General features: G+C 37.4%; 1 protein-coding gene across 3 annotated transcripts in view; it reads right to left on the bottom strand.

Moving 5' to 3' along the window:
* Positions 1 to 26,006, bottom strand: part of LOC110081594 (epidermal growth factor receptor) — a 221,186-nt gene that overhangs the window by 14,251 nt on the left and 180,929 nt on the right. For all 3 annotated transcript variants that reach the window (XM_073002558.2, XM_073002557.2, XM_078377449.1), the window contains 7 exons: positions 20,269 to 20,304; positions 18,991 to 19,132; positions 17,709 to 17,831; positions 17,258 to 17,356; positions 6,518 to 6,703; positions 4,295 to 4,450; positions 2,928 to 3,003 (listed from right to left, as the gene is read on the bottom strand). In XM_073002558.2, coding sequence (XP_072858659.2) covers positions 2,928 to 3,003; positions 4,295 to 4,450; positions 6,518 to 6,703; positions 17,258 to 17,356; positions 17,709 to 17,831; positions 18,991 to 19,132; positions 20,269 to 20,304 — 818 coding nt within the window. The remainder of the gene's footprint in view (positions 1 to 2,927; positions 3,004 to 4,294; positions 4,451 to 6,517; positions 6,704 to 17,257; positions 17,357 to 17,708; positions 17,832 to 18,990; positions 19,133 to 20,268; positions 20,305 to 26,006) is intronic.

The following is a 26,006-nucleotide window of genomic DNA, read 5'->3' as shown; positions in this document are numbered from 1 at the left end:
AAAGGGAACTGTTAGGAATTAAATGCAAAAGTTCTCATACTATCTTGGTTGGAACAATTAACACAAATCTACATATGTGTCAAGCAACTGACAAAAGGTGAGAGTACCCAATGAAAAAGGTGTGGCCTTTTAAGCTCACTAAACTACTTCCCTGTCATACTTAAGGGTTTGGAGGAAATATCCACAGTAAAACTTCGATAGTCACTGACTTGAAGTTAGTAGCTGTGCATATTGGGCCGAAGTTCAGCTGTAAGCTTGCAGGCCTCTGGAAACTTTGGGTGGCTGGCAATTTTTGATGAGGGCTCTTCTAGATGCACTATCAGATGCCTGTTTGCCCAGCAAACCATTAAACAGAGAAGTAACTACAGTACATACATTATTTGCTACATTATGTGAATGAAACAAAATAGATACATGGAGCAGAAAGAAGCAGAAGATGGGACTTGTGAGAACATGATAGTCCACCAAAGTCCTTTGACTATGCAAGCAAGGTGTAAGGGGAGCAAATCATTAAGCTAATGAAAACAGATGCAGATGTGCCATATTATACTTGTCACTTTTTCCTTTCCTCGGATTTTCAAACATTGTAGTTCTTGTGGTGTCAAGGTGGAACCTAACAGGGCTTTCAAGGTGAGATATATTTCCACAATTAAAACTAGTTTACCAGCTGTACCCATTCCTGGAGGGGTCTGATCTGACCACAGTGACCACCTTAGTTACATCCCAGTTGGATTACTGTAATATGCCCTGTAGCGTTCACCCTTTGTTATGCAAAATAATCCATGTATCATTCAGGTTCTATGCTAATGTGTTTGAGAGGTGGAGCCAAAAAGAGATGTTAAAAGGCGGAGCCTGAATCAGAATCAGGGAGTCCGAGGGAGAGTTTGGTTAGTCACAGAGAGAGAGGGAACAGATACAGAGTGATAAGACTGGTTAAGAAAATAGGTAGAGAAGGTGGCAATGATATCGTAAGAGAAAAGTACGTGCTGAGAGTACTGTTAACGATTTGCTTGTGTACAATGATTATCTGAAGAACTTTTGTTATTAAATCTGATTCACTTCTATAAATAAGTTCTGTTTGAATTCACAAGTGTCCAGACAAACGTCATTTATATTGTGGATTGAGGTAATCCACTAGTGGCAGCGAGAGGAAAACGCGACATGAGCCTTTGTGAGGGCCAAACACGCAGGTGCCACAAAGGTGAACGGCACATGCCCTATATGGGGCTGCTGATGAGAAGTGTCAATAAAGTTCAGCTAGTCCAAAATGCAGCAGCCAGACTGTTGACTGGGACTGGTGACATGGATCACATAATCCCCCTGTTACAGTAGCTCCAGGCTGCTGATCTGTTTCCAGGCAGAATTCAAAGTGCTAGTTTTCACCCATAAAGCCTTAAACAGCTTGGGCCCAAGCTATCTCAAGGACTGCATCCCCTTTTATGAGCCTGCTTGAATGTTAAGATAGAGGCCCTTTCTCTTGGTCTCACTACCTTCACAGCTGCATTGGATGGGTACATGGGAGAGGGACTTCTCTACTGTTGCTCCCAGACTTTGGAACTCCCTCTCATAGGAAGATAGGCTAACCCTTTCTTTACTGTCCTTCTGTAAGCAGGCAAAGGCCTTTCTCTTCAGTCAGGTTTTCCCTAAGTCACTGGCTCTCTGAGTGGGGTTTTAAAATGAATTGTTGTACCTTATTGCTTTGAATGTGTTTTGGTGTTGCTTATGTATTTTTGTATGGTATTTGTCTGATCCTTTTAAGTATTTATATACTTACTGTTGTTAGCTTTAATATTGTCTTTTAACTATGTAAGCCACCTTGGTCCTTTTTAGGAGAAAGGTGAGGTAAAGTATTTTAAATAAATAAATATAAATAAATAAAAATCTAAGGTTTCACTAGTTCTGCACCTCCAGTGAGTTTCCATGACTGAGTGGGGATTCAAACCCAGGCCTCCTGAGTTCTAGTCTGTCACTCTATCCACTATATTGCACTGGGTAATATTCTAACATTAGTGTGGCTTATTCTGTGATATATGTTATGAACATTTCTGTCCCATGTAGTTTGGACAAATGGACTTGTCTAGTTTTCACAAAGATGTCTAATTTGTGTCTGGCCTATACGAATAGCCGATGGCCATCAGACTCAAAGTGCTCAGTGACAAAGCTGTGACAATCATCAACCAGATTACATAACAATAACTTTCTACATTTGAGATTTAAAGGATTTAAAATTATTTAAAAGATACACTACCATAGCATTTTATATAATAACTTTTACATTTAAATAAAATTAGGCTCCTTATTTACAGAGCTATCAACCTGCACAAACCTTTATCAGATTGGGCAACCAGCCTTGTTTTGATGTATCTTTTTGGAACTAAAGCACAACATTATTAAAAGAATCTGAGATCCATAGTATTGTCCCTCTTTCCAAACCCTCCAAAGAAAAATTTTGCTCAGTGGAGTGTAATGTTTACTGCATTTATAATAATTATAAACAGTTCATTTGGTACTCAAGCTATTGTTACAAACTTCACGAACACTAAAAAAAAGTTCAATTGCCAATTTAGAATGTGGGGTCTCGACTTACGAACGGCTCGACATACGAACGTTTCGACTTACGAACCGCTCTCATAGGAATATACGGACTCGACTTACGAACTTAGATTCAAGTTACGAACTCTTTCCTTTTTTTTAAAGCTAAGTCATCTTAGGTTAAAAGGAAAAAAGAAAAAATATCCCCCTCTAGGCGGAATAGCAGCTTCCCATTCGTTTCTATGGACGAAAAGAGCAGATACGGATTAAATGGTTTTCAATGCATTCCTATGGGAAATGCAGATTCGACTTAAGAACTTTTCGACCTGAGAACTACCTTCCAATACGGATTAAGTTCGTAAGTCGAGACCCCACTGTACTTATTTCTGATTTACCGTAACTCCAGACATCACTTTGGTGGGTATAAATGCGGTGCAGAATAGACTCCAAAGCCATCCACTTAATGGGGACCTAGAAGAGAGTTGAAATATATTTGGCTAAATGTACCAGTAAAATAATTTTGCTTGGACCTGCTGTAGACAATAGTGGGACATATTTATATTATTTCGAAAAACAAAAACAAAAACAAAACCCAGCTGCGATAGCCAATGACCAAAGAGTATAGCAAGCAACCTGTGATTTTTATAGGCTGACATCCTGTTGCTTTGTTACACATGTGGAAGGCAAACAGCAGCAGTATCTTCAGCTGCTTTTAGATGGCAATTAGTAAGTCCTGCTAGGATAATTGGGTGGGCGGGTGGGTGGTAACGTGTACCCAAATGTTTCAGTGGAGATTTGTTAATTGTCAGCTAGAAGTAACTGAATGTTATGCCCTTTGCCTTCTGCAAGTGTAACAAAGCAGCAGTCATTATGTTTATTTTCTTAAAATTCTTATTGAGGAAATATAATCTTTGTTATCAGTAAAACATTTTCCATTTATTACATATATCATTATAATATATATCAGCTTCTATTGAAAACATATAACCTGTGTAGTTACAGATAGTTACTAGGGTAGAGTTAGTAGCACCGGGCAACATGGTAATAGTTAAGCAAGTGCTGTTAACTAAAATTTTAGTAGTTTTTTTGTTCTGTACAAGCAACACATTTCTTAAAGGATTGTTTGGAAGTGCTTTATGCCTTCTCATATGGTAACATTTAGAAGTATTCCAACAACAGCACATAATTTGTAGTCATATAGATCTGTGAGCTGCTTTAGATCTTTATTTATCTGCACACCTCCTACCTCCTCTGAATAAATTTGCACTTGCCACAGTGCCACCAGGCATTTGCTATACGGCATCAAAAACTGTCACTAAAGTTGACCAAGTCCAGAAAAACTCACAGGGAGTATTTTCCTTGTAATGTCTACAAAATTATACAAGGAAGTGACTGGGGCAGCAGAGTCTGGTGACTGGTTTTGCAGGCATGGTGAAGCCATCCTGAGTTTTAGCCCAAACTTTACAGATGCAATCCAAGGTTATGAGCCTATTTTGACAATAGGCTCCAGCATCTTGGGACCTTCTATAGAGGGTGTACTAACACCCACTGTAAATTCACCACTCTGTGAAATCAGAGTCACCAACCTCCACTGGGATGGAGTGTGGGTAAGTTCACAGTTTGACAAACTCCATACAGATCATGTCAGAATCACTGCTTTAACCTGTCCTCTCTCTATAAAATTCACAGAAATGTTAGGTTATTGAAAATACCAGCATATTATCACAACAATCAATAGGAAATAATCTATTATCTTTCTTACTTTTCCTCCTTCTGCATGATATTCCTTCTCTTCGGCACCAAGCAATTTGGACAGCCCAAAGTCAGTGATCTTCACATGCTGAGGAGTCTTAACAAGGACGTTCCTGGCAGCCAAATCACGATGTACCAGACGACGTTCCTCTAAATAATTCATTCCCTATAGCACGTTTACAATGAACAGTTAGAAAACCTTATTCCACTATCCCCAACTCCTGGCAGCATGGCAGAGAAAGTTAGGCCATTTCCTACAGAAAAGAGAGCTAGGTCTAATAAAATTGTAATTTCTAATTCCTTCTAATAAATTTGTAACTTTATTTCAGTGGAAATGTGGCTGTATGGTCAGCAGAGCATGAGTATACAATGTAAACATGCTTTGAAAAGATCATTCTGACATTTATGAAGGTCAGGTGCCACAGGTTTTTAACTATTTACTGTGTGACTAACCACACATGGAAACTTTCAGTTATTGAAATTATATACGATCTAATTTACTTATGAAAAAAGGGTCATCGTAAGACAAAACTGGCTTGGTGGCACACAACTAAGGAAAGATTCGTATAGCAAGACATTTTCTTCAAATAGAATAAACAAAATCTGCAATATTTTGATAACCAGAATACTTGCATAGCATTATTATTACGGTATCAAACAACTATTACAGAGTATTTACACAGACATAAAACACTGTGACAGTCTTATTTCATTGTGGAAATGCTATGATCATTAACAGTTTTATTTTAAAAGTTGAAAAAAAACACATACTCCACAAACACAGCCAACAAGGCTCTCTCTCCTCTCTATTTCCCCCTCTTTGTATTCACTAACAGGATAATGAAGAAAGCATTAGAAAAATGTTGTTTCTCATGTGTTCTTTTATCATTCTTTCTCCACCATCAAAACACTGTCTAAAGGCAGTTTCAGATGGACTCCCACTATGTGCTAAGCGCTTCCAATATTGCCAGACAAATTACCAGCACTGGCAAAAGGCCACAATAAAAGCTGCTTTTGTTAACTAACAACCTTTAATGAGTTATTATTCTGAAACAAATTAAGTCAACAACCACAACAAAATCCTATTAGAAGTAACTTCCTCACCTCAGTCAAGGCTTACAATTTTATTATATTTAGTTATTTTCTTACAATTCAAAACATACATATTTCTGTCTGATCGTAGGCATCCTTCAGTCTCGAGAGACTGTGCTCTGAATAGAGGTCTATTCTATCTGATATTGCATCTAAAATGGCGTGTATTTGCAAATATTTACATTTAGCCTAATTCTGGAAGCACAGAGACAACTTAAATTATCATTTAATTATTTCCACGATTTATTCAGACAACCTTTGGCATCTACTGTAGGTTGTTGCTGAATGGGACTTTTGGGAAACATTACTTTTTTTAAAAAACTGATGTGTTTTAATGATACTTTTGATCTTTTTATTGCTTTAGCTTCCTTGACTGCCATCTCCAAGGTTAATGACAGGATACAAGTGCATTTAAATAAGTAAACAAAATTATTTACACATTGAGAGGTTTAAAACATATAGAACATAACTGTATAAATGTTGGGTTTCTGAGAGCAATCTTGGCTAGAATTAGTTGCCGCCTACCATCCATGAACAAAAGATGCCACTTCTTTGTAGAATCAATTTATTGCAAACCTCCTGTAGTTGTACAATATCCAAAAAAACTCCCACACAACATTTTTTCTTAGGAAATTTATGATCAGCCTCTTGGGGCAACTTTAGTGCTGAAAAACAATCTGCATCTTTTCAGATAATTAAAGATAAAGTCTTTTTGACTGAAGAAAAATTATTAGTTCCAAGACCTAGGAAGCAAGTGAAATGAATTCTGCAGAAGAACACCTTTGGGATCTCGTTTCCTGTTTTTGAGCTAGCAACAATGAGACAATTTGAAATGGTTTCTACATAACTAGTGTTGGATTTTACAGTCCATGGAACTGTAAAACTTATACTGTGAGGTTTGATCTAACAGCAAAATAGACATGTAGCAGCCTACAATGTTCTAAAAATATGTCTTAAAACTCATTTTCTCAAAACCAGTTAAGCCTGTTGTATGGATGCTCTAAATATACAGTCCAGGTGGGCGCGACGCCACCCTGTGCCCATACCATCTACCTTTGGTTTCTCTATATGGCAACTGTGAAATCAATTTCATAATACTGGTTATCATCAAAATACTAGATGGACTTTGGTATTCATTTACCTTTGCAATCTGCACACACCAATTGAGAAGGTACTGGGATCCTATGTTGTCCTTGTGCTCTCTAACATAGTCAAGAAGGCAACCATAAGGCATAAGTTGTGTGATGAGCTGAACAGTAGATGTGAGGCAAATTCCCAGTAACCGGCATACATGGGGATTGTCAACACTTGCCATTACATATGCTTCCTAAGAGAGAAAAGCAAAAAACCTGCATGTGAAAATGTTAAGTACATAAGGATATAAGGAACAGAGTTATTAATTATATTGTGTGGGTTGTAAGTGGCATATGTAAGTGGGCTAGTAAGAGAAGATTTCCCCACCCGCTCTTCTCCAAGGCAACCCTTCCAGACACTCTCATTGTCCAGAATCACCTTTTCTGAGGATACCTCTGCTCTTTGAAGGTACATACATCTAATTTTCAGGGACCCGTGTCCTTTTCCCCAGTCACTTGCAAAACTGTTATCTACACTTAAGCATTTTTGTGCATTTATCAGAATCAGTGATGAATTATGAATTGCACATTGGAAAAAGAGCATAGCTTTAACAGGACATAAAGTAACAAAATTTACACAATTGAACACAACTTCTATGTGTTATTATGCAGTTTTCTTGCACTAGTAGCTTCAACATCTGGGAATAAATCCAGTTGTTAGTCTCAATTAGAATATAGCTACTAAATGAGAGCTGCTTGTTAAGTCAACACTTGCGTAATTCTCCACTGCTCCAATCTGTCAGCTATGATTGGGGTGAGGAGCTGGGATGATTTAAATACATTGATCTCATCTGTTGAGAGCTGTAACTACTTTGCTGTCATATTGGTTAAGCTTGAATTGGAGACTAGTATATGCCAGGAGGGCACAGAGGTTTGGAGAGAAGCATCTGTGCCTAACAGCCATATTGCTTCCATTCTGAGCCCACCTATTTTGTGTTTCTTTCTGCTTCGGTAGAAACTGCTGGAACTGATATATATGTGCTAGAAGAGGGCTGATCCATATCCTTCTAGCAGCGAATCCTAATGGGCAAATTTGAGTTCTTCTAGCAGTAAATTTTTAATGTAATCTATATTTTTGGTTCCATTGGTTAAAGCTCCAGTTGCCCCATCCTAGCTGCAGCTCTGCTGTATTTTAATGAGGGTACTCAGCTGTGTTAGCAAGCAGCTAAAGAAGCAAAGAGACAGCAAAAGGCTCATGGCACTTCAAAAACTAACATGTTATATTTAGCTTAGATTTTCCTGGACTATTGTCCTCCAATGGACAGTCTGGAGTCTGGACTATTGAGCAATGAAGAAAACCTACAAGTGACACATTCCCACAATCATAATGGGGTGTGTGTCAAAGTTTGAAATTTCATATGAATAAAGTATTAAATGTTTTCCAGTATGGTGTAATGGATAGAGTGACAAACCAGGACTCTGGAGATCAGGGTTTAAATCCCCATTCAGACATGGAAACTCAGTGAGGGAGTGGAACTGGTAAAAACACTATCTCACTTATCTTGAAAGCCCTGTTAGGGTCACTATAAATTGGTTCCAACTTGAAGGTACAGAACAAACAGACACACACAAACTATTAAATGACTAAGGGTATAAATATGAGAAGTACCCTGGAAATAAGAGCTGTGATCATAACATGGAGGCTTGAACAGCAGTGAACTACCTGTTAGAGGTTTTTCAGGGCAAGAAGATGTAACCTTGAAAATAGGTGGTCACGAAAAAAGTGAGCATTTAAGTAGCAATGTACTGAATGTCCATTAGAGACCACTGCAGAGTAATTACCAAAGGAACGTATTCAAATAAAAATAGAGTATATTGTTTCTCTGCATAGGTTGCTTGCCATGTGAACAACAATGTTAACTCAGTGGAGACTTCTAAGGAAGCAGCCCCTATGAAAAAATCAATTCATTCTAACAGCCATGCTTCTCATAAAAGGATTATATCAAAAGATGGTAAATATCTAACAAAATCCATATCAGTAATTTTGCTCCTCTTTCCTGTTACATTGCAAGGCAACCATCTAATGTTTTGGCCAAGCCTACCTTCACTTTGTTTGACTAAGGGTCAGTTCTCTAATGGAGTAACGAGGGGAGCAAATCTATTGCCAATGCACCAGTCCAGCACTAGATCCCCTCTTGAACAGTTCTGGTGTACTATCTGACTATCAGTAGTCAAAGTCATAGAACGGCTTCTGTATTCTGCCTATAGGTATGCTTGCCATTTATGGACTCATTTGGAGCCCTAGCTTGTCCTGAGGGTTGTCCTGTTGTTTTTTCTTATATGGCCCCATTTAGTGTAGGGTGGGGCTTAAAAGGATGGTATGCCTAAGAGCAATATAGAAGCACAATGGACCAGCAGAACAAGGCACACAGCTGGAGGTGTATATGTGTTTTCATGAAATGTCTGGTTGCTTCATAACTTGCAATGGGTCAAAAAGATGGAGGCAATATTGGCCCCTGATTATGAAGAAGTTGTTTACTCTTTTATGGGGTACAGGGGTCAAAATAACCTTGGGGATGGAGATACAGCTGAAAAGGATTCACCACATTCTGCCTTACCCATTATGCAGAACAATAATCAATTGTGGGGAACATGGAGACCCGCAATATGATGAACCTGGTACATGTATAGGTATCCGAACACATGGCACAATGATAGCGAAGGCACTTTCAGCATCATCTCATTAGTAACTGTAATGAGTGCTGCAGTTTTTGCTTGATTATATGATGCAACAGCAGAAGGTCTCAAATTACTTTGGCAAAGACTACTTCCACCAACAAAAATCTGTTTGTTAAAAAATGGACCAGAATGCATATGGCAATGTATTTTATTTTTTAAACGGAATGGCATGTAAGTGTGCACATAAATTGTATTATATTAATATGATACAGTAAATGCTTTATACATACATTAAAATGGATCTTAGAAAGACCAGCAATGGTAAAGCAAGCCTGCTTTTCCTTCTGCCTCTTGTTGTGAATGACACATCTTTCACATTGTTTAGTTAAGTCACTATTTTCCAAACCATTTAAAGCCCCATGTTACCTTCCTTCAAAAACTGGTTTGAGATCTGCCAAACTCAGAATCTGGGCTTTGTGTCATACACCAACCATATAGAATATGGAGCTGTTCCAATATTCAGCAGACCCTATTAAATTTGATATTGCAAACTGAAGCAGCCAGAAGCTGCTTAAACAATGAAACCATTGTGCACTCATGTGTTCTTTAACATGCCTTTAGAATTTACAGCACAGCTTTTGTTTTCAAACTTTATCTTGGAAATCTCTGAGGTACGCCATGACCTGCTGCAAGCATGCTTGGTATTTGGCAGCAAATCTCCTGAATTAGCTATTATCCTAATAAAGCCATTAGGAGTTGTGGTTGGAGAATGAACTGGATTAGATGGCTGCCAATACCTGCAGTTTACAGAGAACCTAAAGCACTAGAGTTAGTAGTAGATCCTGATACTATATCCAACAACAGAAAAGGAAGAAATGTGGAAGAATGCTATCCCATTTCATGCCATGTGCCGATGCATTGGCACATAATGTAAAAAGGAGGCTTTCTTAACAGTTGGATTGTCAGGTCTCAGGGTGCTGGCCAAGCTCAAGCACTTATTATGCTTATCTACATCTCCAGGAAAGAAGCAACAGGGGCAACTGCAGTGGCTCTTGTGCATATTTGGCTGCTTTCCATATTTTACTCTTCTGCTTCTGGGTTGCCATAAAATGGGGGTATCCAAGGTTTACCTGGATTCTAGTGCCATTTACACAGATTCCCCTCTCACTCATTCATACAGTCAGCTGGCCCAGAAGCAGACCTGGCCTCATCCCAGTTCTTGCATGCTCAAACTTTGTGAAATCACAAAGGCCCATCCTCTTGTCACAGGTATAAATAGATACTATTGACATGGCAACCCTATACAGAATCAGAACTTTCTACTGTGGGCTATGCAGGTAAGATTGTAAGCTTGTACCTTTGGTAGCTATTCAAAAGTAAAGTTAATTATAGACCTTTCTTCTCTGAATTGTAGTCAAGGATTGAATCAAAAATACTTTAGCACGAGACACTGAAGTCATAGGTTTCCTCAATAGAAGTGCTAGTTCTTTTTGAGTTTTACTAGTCAAATTTCTTAAAATTAAAAATAGTGTTCCCTATTTTTCATAAGACAAAGACTGGATTGTTATTTCAGGCTAGTTCAAATGCATGAAAGGGCTGCTGTGTTTTTCTCCCTGTGACCTCTCCCAGAGATGAGACTGCATGTTGAAACTCTGATGCATATTAGACAGGGGGCTCACAAATGTACAGATCAGCTCATCATGATCAAGTACTTATTTTAATTTAAAGAAAATGCTGCCCTCCTCTGGAGCCTGGAAAAGAAAAGGGCCAGCTTTTGATTTTATACTGAACTATGGAAACAGCTATGGAGGCTCCTGAAGATATCTGGGTATGGCAACATCTTTCTTCTAGTCTTAAAAAAGATCACTTTGACATTGTGCTGAATTTAATAGGCAATGAGTCTTTCACTGTCTTTTGTGCAACTCTTAAGCAATGGCAATAAATTGGTCTACTGTGTTCACTTCTTCAGAGCTGAGAAAGGAGAGTGTGGCCTTGTGCATGAAAAGTGTAATCTCAAAAACATTTTAAATATGTGCAAAGCTAAGACAAAACAGTAATATGGCCCATGATGGAGTGGAAATGTCTTTGACAAAACTAGGTTTTGGTTGGTTGTCAATACTGTGGAGCTATATGATGAGACTATATGCACAAAGAACCCATGGCTATTTCCATGATTGTGGTGACAACTGGCTATATAGCTCAGTGAATTAGATATGTGGCTGCAGAACCAGAGACTGGGAGTTCAATTCCCCACTGTGCATCCCAGAAGAGCCAGCCTGTGCAGCCTTGGGCAAGCTGCACAGTCCCACGAAGCCTCCAGAAGAAGGGAATGGTAAACCACTTCTGAGTACTCTCTGTCTCCAAAACCCCGGAAAGGATTGCCATTAATCAGAATTGACTTGATGGCACTAATCACAGAGATGATTAGTGTAATGAAAATCACTGAGCCCTGTTGCAGTTTATCTATGTGAGCCGATATGTAAATGGGAAAGGTTCTACAGAGAAAAACCACCACCACAAGACAGTTCCTCAGCCTGATGTGAACAGCTTTGGGTGTAGGTGCATGAACAACCATGTACTTATTTTCACACAATCATATAAAATTATTAGGATAGTTAGAGCCCTTACTCAGAAGTGTACCTGATTTTGAAAATAACAATACACAAAAAACGAAGCCTTCTACGTTCTGACATTCACTTCTTTTTTGGTGCCTCTTTCTCCACACAGAAAAATAAAAGCTTGTCTAAATACCAGCCAGTTCACTTTGCACACCATTCTAAATTGGAATATTGCTTGGAAAGTGCTGTGGCTTTTCTATCTCCAACCAACAATGAGACACAACAATTGATACCCACCTCCCAATGCCAGGTGCACTGAAGAATTTCCCCACTCCAAAGACTATAGGTTTGGGAAAAGGTGCACAGTTTGTGGGAGGGGATTCCCCTGTGCCTCGCACATGCCAGAAGGGGAACCCCTGTTGGTCAGACTAGGTCCAGGGGCTGGAGGGTCCTCTTGCTTGTTTAAAGGAGACTAGGATTCTTTAAAATATTTTCTTCAAAGATCTGAGGTGTTTTTTAAAAGCTTTTAACGTATTCTGTATTTTATTTTACATTATCTTGCTTTAGTTCTTGTTTTAAAACATGCTTGTTTTATTGCTTCTTAAATTTTAATTGCTTGATTCCTGCAGGATTTGAAAATGTTGCAAGGTTCCTCAAATATTTTAAATACATAATAGATGTGTGAACTAGTGCCAAGTTTTCTTCTTGTTCTTTGGGCTGAGTTTAGATAAATATTAAATCATACTAAACAAGTACATTTTCTAATTTAGAATAATATTGTGAGAAGAAAGAAGAAAGAAAATATCAGAGTGTCAATGAAACATAAAGAACCTTCACTTCTTCCCATTTTGGCCTTTAACCACATGGTTATTTATTGGGTTTACCTGCTGGGGAACCATCACCACTCTAAACCAACAATTGCATTAAAGTACTGTAAATGAAATGCCATCTTTTACTCAACGTGTTTCACAGATGTTTACATCATCTATAGTGAAATATGTTGAACTTTACACACTGCATTACTCTTTAATGTTATTATATGAGAAAACAGTTAAAAAAATCACCATGTGCATTTGCTTTTGCTGTAAAGACCAATAAGACTTAACATACCGTAATACTATGCCTGGGCCTTATTCAACATGATGCTAGTGATAAAATCCCAAGAGGGGGCAGTGTTTTGACAGAGAATGAACACATGCTATCAAAGTCATTGCCCTCTGTACTGAAGCTGGGATGAGTTATGAAAGCACTCCAGTAATGGTTTGTAGACCATTCAAGCTGAATCAAAGCACTGGATCTGAAAGTTGTGCAACAATGAAAACAGGGCTTTCACAAGCTTCGTAAGCTGTATCCAAGTGAACTGACATTACTGGATACAAACCAAAATTCATTTTTAAAGTTAGTTAGTTTATTATTATACGGTCATAGACCCAAAAATACAAAAATAAGCACATTATATAAAATATATAAAATAAGTAAATTGTTAAAATATATCAGCAGTATAAAACATGAGTCATGTACTTGTCTTATTATAACATTTTGCGAATTTTTAAAACTGTGAATAAAAACTTAGCCACCGACTGTGTTATTAATTGGTTCTCTCCGGACAGCAAAAACTTCAGGTAGTCTCCGGGAGGTATACCAGTACATTTATACATTATTGGGTAGACATAATGGTTACGTTCAGATCTATATAGCTACATTCTAAAATGGTGTGTGCCAAGGACTCAACTGTTTGTTCCCCACAGGGGCATATCCTTTCTCTATAAGGAATGTCATTAAAGCACCCTTTTAACAGGGCTGAGGGAAAGCAGTTAAACCTAGCCCTTGAGAAGACAAAACGATACCTTGGTACTGTGATTTGATATAATTTGCTAACTTGGGAAAGTTAAAATTAAAACCAAAGTGCATTGGTGAGCAGGTCCTGTCTGCACAAGCTAGTGAATACTGGAGGTCTATGTCTTTAATGCGTTGTACAATCATTGACTTGGTACTATCATAAGGCTGATTCCGAAAGAAGTCAATTGAGAAGCCTAAAAGATGTAATTTGTCAATAAATCCCTTATGCCATGAGCTGGCAAAAACATCTTTTTGTAAACAGTATAAATACCCACTGGTTGTGGGAACATATACCACCTTCAACCAGTATCAGAATGCATACAACCAAGCTTGACATTCCACCGATTGAAGACCAGCCTCCAAACGCAAAGCAGCTGAAGAGGCACACCTTGGCATGGCGAATAGGAGTCGCAACGAGTTTGACAGAACATTTTCAACTGCAGGATTGAAACCATTTATCCAAATTGCAATACCATATAGGAGCTGTGCAAGAATTTTGTACTTAACTATTTGTAGAGCAGCAGGGATGAACTGCCCACCCTGGACATAGTGGTATCGTCTAAGAACTTTGCTTGTGTTATTAGCCATCTGCACTGCAGTTTGTCTATGGTGGGACCAGGAGAGGGTATGTGAGAAGACAATTCCCAAATCTTTAAATGTTTTAACTTGCTCTATATGCTGGCCCTCAATAACCCATTCTTTAACTTTACTATGTCTAGAGAAAGCCATTATTTTGGTTTTCTTGAAGTTAATTGTTAATAGGTTGTTCCTGCAGTAACTCATGAATACACGCAGAATTCGTTTAAGACCAACTTCCGATAGTGACATGATAACTGCATCATCTGCGTATAGTAGTAAGGGCACACTGATTTTAGCTAATTTCGGGGGGTGAAATTCAGGTGCTGTGCAGCTTTTAGAGAGGTCATTTAGGTACAAATTGAATAATGTGGGTGCCAGAATACAACTTTGGCGAACCCCTCTCTCTACCTGGATGGGGTTTGATAGATTCCCATCGACTCCACATCTTACCCTAATTGTGGTCTGTTGGTAGAGGCTTCTGATAACATATAATAGCCTCTTATCAATCGAAGAAGAGTAGAATTTTTCCCATAATTTTACTCTCGGTATTGAGTCGAAGGCAGACTTTAAATCTATAAAAGATGCAAACAAGCCGTTCCCATAACAGCCCAGATACTTCTCTGCAAGGTTATTCAGAACTGTACAGTGGTCAAAAGTGGAGCGGTTCTTCCTAAAACCAGCCTGTTCATTCCCTAAGATATCCTCCTCCTCAATCCATGTGATTACTTTATTATTGAGATATCTAGCATAAAGCTTGCCCACAATTGACAGAAGGCTAATTGGTCTATAATTTGAGGGTTTGTCTTTATTCCCCTTCTTATAGATTGGTATGACTATTGCCTCTAACCAGGAGTATGGAATTTGCCCGGTGTTATTAATGAATGTAAATAGATGGGATAAAAGGGGGGGCCACCAGTCTACATTGGTCTTCAAAGACTCTGCTGGTATTAGATTGGGTCCCGGTGCCTTCCCTGATTTTAGGCAAGCTATTAATGGCCTTATTTCATTTTCGGTTACTGGGTCCCAGTTTGGCAATTTGTTTAGATGTAAGGATGTGGAGTTAACAGTTTGTGAGGGTTTAGTTTCCTCAAATATTTTGGTAAAGTACTGTTCCCATATATCCGTTGGGATGCTACAGCAAGCTGGTCCTGTTTGAGCGCCTAGTGCTCCAGAAACCAAGGCCCAAAATAGCTTAGAATCTTTGTTTAGCACAGAGTCTCTTAAGATGTTCCATTGTTTTTGAATTGATTGTTTCTTTTTCTGGGCAATCAGGGTTTTGTATTGGTTTTTAACTATGTAGTACTCCTGGGGCAAAGCTGCCAGATTCTTCTTCCTATACTGCATGTATATTTCCCTAAGTTGGTTTTTTTTTTTAGGGAGCATTCCTTATCAAACCATTTATGAATGTACCTTCACGGTTGTTAATGGGTGTAAGATTGTTTTGGGCTTAGAACAGATTGTATTATTAAAACTAGGGAGTTATAGTTTGTCACGATGGAAGCCAAAGTAGATTTGGTAGGTGCTATTATTAAGTTTCTTAATTTCTCACTGGGAGGAGATTTTAAGAAACTGGAGACTTTTACATTAACTTCATCTATCCAGGCTAGACGTTTGTATCGTACAGATAAGACATTGTCACCTAAATGGTGTTCAGGGGGGAGATGTATTGGGTTAGAAAGTGACAAGGTTAAAAGTAGGGGTAAATGATCGCTATCTGTTCTATGTCCGACAGAGAATTCCTCAACCAATCTGGTTAAAGATGGAGAGATTAACATGTAGTCCACCACACTACTACCCCTCCCTGATACAAAGGTAAATTCTGCACAATTATCAAACAGTACATTGCCATTTACAATATAAAGAGTAAGACGTTTTACCATCCGTGCCACGCATACCCCACTATAATGATCTTTAGATCTTTTGATGTTCTATAATTCATCAGGATGCGGTTCTCTATAGAGTCTGTGCCCCAAACAATGGAAGAGTAAAGGATGTCATTATTTGATCCAGTTCTTGCATTCAGGTCTCCCATAAGTATCACATGTGCGTTGGGGGCTATGGATTCTAAATTTATAATATAAAGTTCCAATTGGTTCCACATCTGAGTTATTTGATTTTTGGAAGACAATGGAGGAATATAGGCATTGATAATCAAATAAGTGCTTGACCTGATAACAAGTAAGGCAGCCATAGCAATTTTGTGACAGGGTGGCAGCCATTTAACCCTAGCTTCCAAAGCAGTAGAGAACATTAGAGCCATCCCTGCTTTTGGGCGACCCTTTCCACTGCTAGGAGCTGCATAGCTATTAAGCACCAGATAGCCATTCAAACTAATATTATCAATGCTCCAGGTTTCCTGTATTGCAATTATATCATGTAGTCTTAAATAATCGAGTATTCCTGGGTCATTCTGTCTGGAGGCCCAACCGGCTATATTCCATGAAATAATTTTCAATAAGCAGGTCCTTGGAATTGGAGCTGTCTTTTGGGCCTCAATCTTAACATCTGGGTATTCAGCAACATTTCCACTTTGGCTGTAATCATCTCCGAATTTCCGTTGAAACTTTTTAAAGTTTCTAATGAAGTTAGAAGAATCATGAGGATAACTGCCTGGTAATCAGTACCAATAATTCCTACTGAGTAAAAAGGGTTGGTTTTTTTTTTAAAAAAAGGAAGTATATATTTTTAAAAAGTCAATACCTTTTCATGAATGTCCTTGAAAGATATAGTAAATGCTATGACTTGTTCTAATATGAAAATGAGGCATGATTTAGTGGGAAACTTCCTGCCTATTTGGAAAACATTTTTTAAAAATCCTGTCTTAATTCATGTTAAGATTTTATTTTTGTGAGCTAAGATTTTCAGATGTTTCAAGGGAAAATTGGCTATTTAAAAACTAGATGAAAGGTTTTGCTGAAAACATATAAATAACTTTTCCCCTTACAAACTAACTGCGGTTGACAATAGCTCTAGGAAGTATAGGTTTTTTGGGAACAGGAACTGCAGACAAACAGAAAACCCAATGAAGACATTTCAGAAGAATTATGTGAATATTTCCCATTCACCAATAATGCCTTCACATTTGTGTGCATGCTGTGTAAAGCACCACAGTGAGTACTTCAAAGAAGAAAGAGAAAAAGAAAGAAAGCTTACATCAAGAATTTCTTTGTTGGCTTTGGGGGATGTGGCTTCTCTCAATTCCTTAATAGCCACAGGAATTTTAACTTTTTCTCCTTCTGGAATCCAGAGTCCCTGTTTAAAAACAAAAGTACAGAACACAAGATACATTTAATTTAAATTCAACATAGCATTAGTGAACAAAGTTTGTATATACTTTTGGATTTTGCAATAGGGATCAGACTGCAGGATCAGTAAACAAATAGATGAACAAGATGAATGTATCACACCATTTTCTGGAAATAATGCATGGAATTTGAATAATGCACTATCAATATAAACACAGATGTAAAATGATCACATGAAGAATTCAATTGTGCTGTGGCCTGATTTTGTGCATGCTTAGTTGGAACTAAGATCCACTTACTAACATCGAAGCATGGGTATATACAGTTGTGTCTGTTAAAGGAAAAGGTGTATACATCACCTTATAGACGGTACCGAATGCTCCAGAGCCAAGAACTTTGACTTTTTTAAATTCGGTTTCTTTCAAAATCCTTAGAAGTGCTTGGTTTGGTGCCTCACCACTGGGAGTCAGAGGTTCTACAAGCTGTTGAATTCCAAAAGAATATAGCTTAGGAGGAGATGTTTCAGCATGATAGCCAATATTACAATTTTTTTGAGAAGTATGCCTAGTGACACTCTAATCTTATAGTATTTAGTATTTATAACTAGTGGGAGAGCAGATATGCAAACTGCTCTTGTCATGATATGGTACGGCATGCTTTCCTAATCCTCCATGTAACATGCATCCACATAGAAGACAGAGTTGGTTCCTTATTTTACTGTTCTGGACGTTTATACAGGATTCTTCAGTATGTAGAATCTGAATTAGTAGTCCCTGAATAAGCCATATTTGAATAAATTAAATTACAACTTACCATAGTGGTAGTCAGTAATAAATTATCTTTAGAATGCTATGTTAAGAAACTATACTATATGTTATAAGAATAGCAAAAATATGAGTGTTTGCATGTACATAATATTTGTTCCTGCTCTAGAGAGAGAGGACTCAGATGGTACCTCTTCAAGTAGCAAGTGAAGATCACATATTTGCATGCTTCCATCCTCACCATTTCCAAATACTTCTAGTATATGTAGAAAGGAAGATTTACCCAACCATCTTTCTATCATGTTACTTTCCTAAGTGTTTTTCTTCCATATGGGAGCATCCAAACTTGCAACTCCATACCTAAAGCCTGATGTGGTTTAAGCACAAAAAAGTTGCCATTTGCTTCTACTGACTGTAAATGTGTCCTTGTATAGAAGTAAAAAGGGACAGCTCTGATGGTTAGTCACAAGGCTAAGTTTGGCACCTCATTGTCAGGAGAAAGTCAAGTTTCATGATGCCTTAATTCTAGATAATTTCATCTCTTGTGTACACTAACTGCTGATAGGTCACACCATGACATTAGCATTGAATGGACAGTTGTGTTCATCTGCATCATGGCCATTCTTATACCTCAGTGGTCCTGACTAGCATGGGAGAAAGTCAGTTACTGGAAATAATATAATGCTCTATGACTGTGATTAAAAATGTGGTATCTCCCCCAAAACAGGTGTGCTTCCTTGAGGGAAGACACTTAGATTCCATCCAACTACACATTCATTCTGAATAGGTAAACATTTGCAAAGGCCCTTGAAATGTTGGCAGTTAGTATCTGATTCAGTTTCAGCTAGTAAATGTCAGAATCATTTGCTGGACCTACCTCTCTTTCTTGTAGCAGTCTGCGCAAAGTACGCTTTCTAACAATGCGGCGCCGACGTACAAAGAGAGCAATGCTGAGTGCTACAACAACCAAGCCAAGGATAGTTCCAACAACTCCAGCTGCAATTGATGGAACCTTAGAGCTAGAAAACAGAAACAGTAGGGGATAATCTATTTATTACAGCAGACTTTCAGAGCTGTTAATTTAAACATTTGGTGGGGGAGACAAAACAAAACTAGGCTATTTCTCCAGATAAGTAAAAAAAACAAAACTGCCCTCAGCTCGAATATGAGGGATTTGGAAGTGCTTTGGTACACAGAGAATGAACAGCATTCTTCATCAATCTTTCTGTCACAAGGAAGGGTTACTCATGATTAAGAATAGCAATAGGGCTAACTTACATTTTTAACAGTGAACTTCCATTTGAGCATATGCTCTAAGAGCTCAGAGGCTTGCACAAATGATATGGATTCAATCAAATATAACAGTTAATGCACAAGAATGTACAATATAACATGTAGTTCTGACCAAAGAGAAACAAGGAATCCCCAGCCCATGTTTGCCTTGTAATGCAAACTGCATTATGAATTGCAGTGAATAATAGATTACAAGAGGGGTAACTAGCCACTCCCCTGCAAATTCTTCCCAAGGTTGTTTTAAATTGACTCTCGCTACCTGTGCTCCAACATGACTGGCAGAAGCCCAACTGCAAGGGGAAATGGCCGACACCTGTCATTGACCCACTTTAGTGGCTTAATGTACATGTGTGCATGTAATTATATGTCCCTGTACACACATATAAATACCCAGTGTGGTGTAGTAGTTTATCCTCACTTGCCACAGAAACTCACTGGAGAACTGGAACTGGTAAACACTCCTTAAATATATCACGTACATTGAAAAACCCTATTAGGATCACTATACGTTGATTCCAACTTGATAGCACATAACTAATTAACTATACACAAATTTCTACACACAGGAAACTAGGAATCAAGGACATTTCTAGCCTCTCCACAACCCTCATTTTAATAGGCTTTTAGAACAACCTTTTGTGAGATCCCAGCTGCAGCACAAAGTGGTACCATCTAGACATACAGCAGCTTTGCCAGTCTACCATTTGAGAAGGACAACATAAGCTTCCTAACTTATGGATATAAAATTCTGTCTATCTTGGTATGATTCCCCAAAATAAAAGGAGACACATGATGACTCCTGGCTACATACACAAGACATATATTTTATGGTATGCTCCCTTAATTAATTAGCAATAATTACCCATTAGGACAACCTTCAAGTCCTGGTCCTTTGCATCTGTAATTTAAAAAAGGGGAAAGAAAAGGAAGAACAACAGAATTAATAAAACCCTTCAATGGACAATCCACTTTTTTCTTTTCTGAACACAAATAGTTTGTTTTTAGAGACACAGTGCTTGCGAAGGAAAGAAAACAGTTTGGAAAACATCAAGACCCTCGGACCAGGAGATTTTGCCTAGAGGACAGAATATGCTGAATGTTCTGCTGAAGGAACAGCTTCAGATTTGAGTATTTTGAAACTTACTGGGAATTGAGCTTGCCAGAATATTATTTCAATACAGCACAGAACTCTCAACTCTTTCATGCCTCCCCCACCAAGTACAAATGCAGTCTTCTTAAAAGCACTGCCTTATTCACTGATTTCAAAAGATTGTTCATCCTGATCACTCAAAGCCATCTATCACAGAGACAACTGTTTGCTGGTAATTTCATTTTAAACATTCATTTTTAACAGAAATGTGAATGACTGAAGATGACTAGGGAAAAGGAAAGCTCTCAATACCAGACCTCAGGCAATTTAGTGCAGCTGTTCACTCTATATAATACAACACTTCTGTGTTTAAAGGGAAAATATTAACCTCAGTGACTTGAGTTTTGACTTAAAAGCTAATATTCAGTAATCATCACTTAACACTATTTGCTGGTAAAATCTTGGAGGCAGATTCACTATCCTAACAAAGGTCTACTTCTGCTATGCAGAATTATACATGATATAACACCACTCTCCTCTCTCCCAATTCAGAAGCCTTCCATTCCAAGAAAGGTATTTAACTTGTACACAAAACAACTAGGAACATTTCTCATTCTTCATGGCCTTTTGTGCCTGCAAAGAGCTCTTGTCACAGAGAAGCATAAAACATGGACTATCCTGCTTGAAATCTGAAATAGTGGTTTTCAACACCTCCAAGGTGCAAATTATATATGTTCTTGTCAAGATTCTGGAGCTGTTTATACAAATTTGTTTACAAAGGGCTCTTCCTTTAGCCTTTTAATCTCATATGGGTTTTCAATGACAAAACTTCACGTAAGTAACATAAAGCACAGACTATGTCACCATTGACATTTGTGTAAAGTTTTTCAGTTCAACTAAGAAATCAAAATATGTGAGTATAAGTAAGTTGAATCTAGAGACAGACGGACTTCGAAATGCATCTCTTACCAACATTTATTGTGAAAATGAGACATGCATTCTATGCAATCCATGTGCTGACATCACTGTAACACAGGTTTTCGTCTGCACATACTGTCTGTACACACATAATTTTGGAACTATACATATTAACTACACATATTAATTCACTTGGTACAGACATAGCTGGTTAGGGCCAATTTTCCATTTCAATTTTAACAAGATTTTTCCTCCTATTTCCAATTTAATCTATGGCAACCAGGTTGTTTACATTTATGGACTCTTAACAGACGCTTACAATGTAATCCTAGCCATGTCATTCAGAGGTAAATTCCATTAAGTTCAATAGGACTTGTTTCCAGCTAAGTGAGTACAGGGATGCAGGCTAAGCCTGCTCTGGCTACTTAATAAAACATAAATGAAATGCAAAACTATTTTGTTAACATCTGGATTGGAAAGAAAAAGTCTGTGTCATAGATGTAGGGGCTCCAAGTTTATTTCCATAGGTCTTATAGCTACATCTTCTCACAGTGTGTTCAACAAATGAATTGTTCAGATAAACAATTCACAACACAGTATCATGGGACTCTAGACAATCCCAGTCCCTCCACAGGATTTTATGACCTCAAGAACAAATAGCAACATACACCTTTTTCAATGGGTGACATATTACTGACAAATCCAAATATAAGCCAAATAAACTTGTTAATCTTGAAATTGCCACAATCCCTTTGATGTTTTTGCTGCAACAAACTAACATGGATATCAGATAAGAAACAAAACAACACAAAACAAAAGCTAAATAAATAAATAAATAAATAAATAAATAAATAAATAAATAAATAAATAAATACATACATACATACATACATACATACATACATACATACATACATACATACATACATACATACATACATACAACAAAAGTGTTATGGCACCTTAAAGGCTAACTGCTATATTTTAATGTGACCTTTGGTGAATCAAGTCACTTCCTCAGTGTGGAAGGGATTGTCACTCTTGTATTGTCCTTCTCAGCCACACTAGACGCTGTTCCAAGTCCTCCATTCAGAGCATGTTACCATAGTCTCTCGAGACTGAAGGATGCTGAATTTAATCAAATATTATACATATTGCATCAGGAAAAAAAAAGCAGAAGATAGCAATACTCTCATTTGACGTTCTCAAAGCTTTTGATCACATGGAATGGTGGTATATGTTCAAATTATTAGAAAAAATTAATATGGGTGGAACATTTATCAGCGTTCTAAGGAAGCTACACGAAGGGGCAAGGGCTTCAATATTAATAAGTGGAATTGAATCTGAAAAATTTGAATTACTCTGTTTTGCTGAAAATAAGACTTAACCTGAAAATAACCCCTAGTATGATTTTTTCAGGATGCTCGTAATATAAGCCCTACCCCAAAAATAACCCCTAGTTAAGTGAAAGCCCACCTTCCACCACTGTGCAGCAACGAGAAGAAGATGACATGACTGTATTTGAATAAACGTAGATTGTTGTATGTGAAAAAATAAAACATCCCCTGAAAAAAAGCCCTAATGCTTCTTTTGGAGCAAAAATTAATATAAGACCCTTTCTTATTTTCAGGGAAACACAGTATACAGAGGAACAAGACAAGGAGACCCATTGTCTCCATTAATGTTTGCACAGGCCATAGAGCCACTCACTGCACTTATTAGAAAAAATATTAATATTAGGGGAATAATAATTAGAAATAAACAGCACAAAATTTATTTATATGCTGACAATATGCTATTATTCCTAGAATCCTTGATGGAAAGTATAGAAACAAATATTGGAAGAATTCAAATGTTATACAGGATTAAAAACTAATTATGATAAATCTAAATTGCTATGCATAAATATTCCTATCCTCAGACAAAAAGAAATCAAGAAAAGAACAGGTTTAGATCTATGTTATTAAAGTTTCAAATATTTGGGGATTTGGATAACAAAAAATATAAGGCAATTAGTCTGTAGGAACTATAAAGAAGTATTTCTATAAAGGAAAAAATTTAAAAATGGAAAAGATTAAATGTAACATTATTGGGAAGAATTGCAATAGAAAAAACTCATATCCTACCAAAACTTCTATTTCTATTTGAAAATATCCCTCTACTATTGGAAATGAAAAAGATAAAACAATGGCAAAGCATATTGGAAAAATTTATTCCAGGGAAAAGTAAATCCCGGAGATTCATAAACACAGCTAAGTATGGTTCAAATAGAAGCAGAGGGCTAGCAATGCCATATTTACTAAAATATTATAAAGCTTTTCAAATGGCTCAAATAATCAGACATATACAAGACTGTGAGACTCCTGAATGGGCAAGAACGGAGAGAGAAGAACAAGGAAAGTCATTGGATTTATATTTATATAAAGAAAGAATCTTGACAAATGAGAAACAAATACGGAATCCTTTTACTAAAGAATTACTCCGGATATGGAGGAAATATATGATAATCTTCGCTCCCCCTATATCTCCATTATGTGTCTATATTAGAACACCCTAAATTTAAGTTTCAAGATAAGTATGCACAATTTAAACAATGGAAAGAGAGAGGAATGTATAAACTAAAAAGACTTGTTTATACAAAGAAAACCTATTACAATCGGACAACTACTGTATACCTTGAAACTATGTAATGCTTTACTAAGCTTTTTGATCTGCTTCATGCAGGGTATATACCCTCCATCTATCTGAGGACCCCTGCTTGTTGTATGTTTTATGCCAATAAAGGTTATGATGATGATGAACACTGGGCTCAAATAGACCGTTAACAGAAATAGAAAAATATTGTATATAGATAGGGAATAAAAGGAAAACGGGGTTAATTTCAGCCATTTATAAAAGTATTATAGATAAACAATTTGGATACAATATGGGATCCAAGATAGTTTGGGAGACAAACTTAAAAACTGAAATATTAGAAAACACGTGGAAAAGAATATGGACCTCTCAACCTGACAAATCAGTTTCATCTCAAGCTAAAGAAACAGTGTTAAAAGCAGTGCACAGATGGCACGTACACCCTGTAAAATTAAATAGAATAAAGGAATATCAGACGTATTGGAGGAAGTGCAGGAATAAACGAACTTTGGAACATATGTGGTTAACATGCCCAAGAGTGGAAATTTTCTGGTCTAAGGTGATTAAGTGGTTGGAAAGTATAACAAAAGAAAAATAATCCCAAATGAAACTTTGCAACTTTTTTGTTATTTACAGGAGGGAACAAAAACATTGTGAATATAATTGTGATTATATTAGGAGGAGGCCGTAATAAAATTGCCCAACACTGGAAGGATGCTCAGGGCTTGTCCTTGCAAAGATTTCAAAATAGAATATGGACATTGCCGCTGATGGAAAAACTGACTTATCGCATTAAACTCTACAGTGGTGAAATAAAACAAGATAAATTTATGTATGGAATCCCTTTTTGGCCTCTGGTGCAGGAGATCAATTGGAAAATGGGCTGAAATGCTGGTAGCTTGAATAACTGTAGGGTTATAGAATTAGAACATATAGAGTGGTGCCCCGCATAGCGACGATAATCCTTTCCGCAAAAAACGTCGCTATATGGATTCGTCACTATGCGGAACAAAAAAGCCCATAGGAATGCATTAAAACACGTTTAATGCGTTCCTATGGGCAAAAAACTCACCGTTATGCGAAAATCCTCCATATGGCCGCCATTTTCGCTGCCCGGTAAGCGAGGAATGGGCGTGAAAACACAGCGGGTGGCCATTTTTTTTTACCCGGTGGCAATTTTGGAACACCGATCAGCTGTTGGGAAAAGATCACTATGCGATAATTGGTAAGCGAAACAGCTTACTGATCATCGCAAAGTGATTTTTAATCATTTAAAACATCGCAATGTGATCGCTTTTGCGATCACAATAAACACATCGCTATGCGGATTCGGCGTTAAACGATGCGCTCGTTAAGCGAGGCACCACTGTATAAATGTTTAAATATTTTTAGTATACTATAGGTAAGAAAATTATTGGATGTATAACTGTATTTCCAGGTAATTATTACTTTTTTCTATTTTGTTATGTGACTACAGGATCGTAACTTAATAACAACAACAACAACAACAACAACAACAACAACAACAACAACAACAACAACAACAACAACAACAACAACAACAACAACAAATAGTGACGATTGCCAAATGTCATTCCTGTCACTCATAGTCAGGATCTCATTTGCATGGGCCTATGAGAGGATTGGAGGGGCAGAGTCAGCAGATATAAAAAGGTTTGGCAGGATAAGATGAGATAGAATTTGCAGATAGTGAGATAGTCAGAGAGATTGTGAGAGAAGAGAAAGAAGGAATAGATAGTAATAGAGATAAGCTGGTCAAGATAGATAGAGCAGGTGGTGCTTAGTTATGTGGCAAGATATATGGTATGTTAATGATTTGATTTTGTACAATGAATACCTGAAGAACATCTGTGATTATGATTAAATTTGATACCCTTCAATAAATAAGTTCTGTTGGCAGTTACCAGACAAGTGTTTGACTAAAGTCTTTTATATGG

This window comes from Pogona vitticeps, chromosome 6 (assembly GCF_051106095.1).
Source record: "Pogona vitticeps strain Pit_001003342236 chromosome 6, PviZW2.1, whole genome shotgun sequence".
Taxonomy (NCBI): Eukaryota; Metazoa; Chordata; class Lepidosauria; order Squamata; family Agamidae; genus Pogona; species Pogona vitticeps.
Note: the sequence above shows the minus strand (reverse complement) of the source record. Positions and strands in the feature narration are given on the sequence as shown.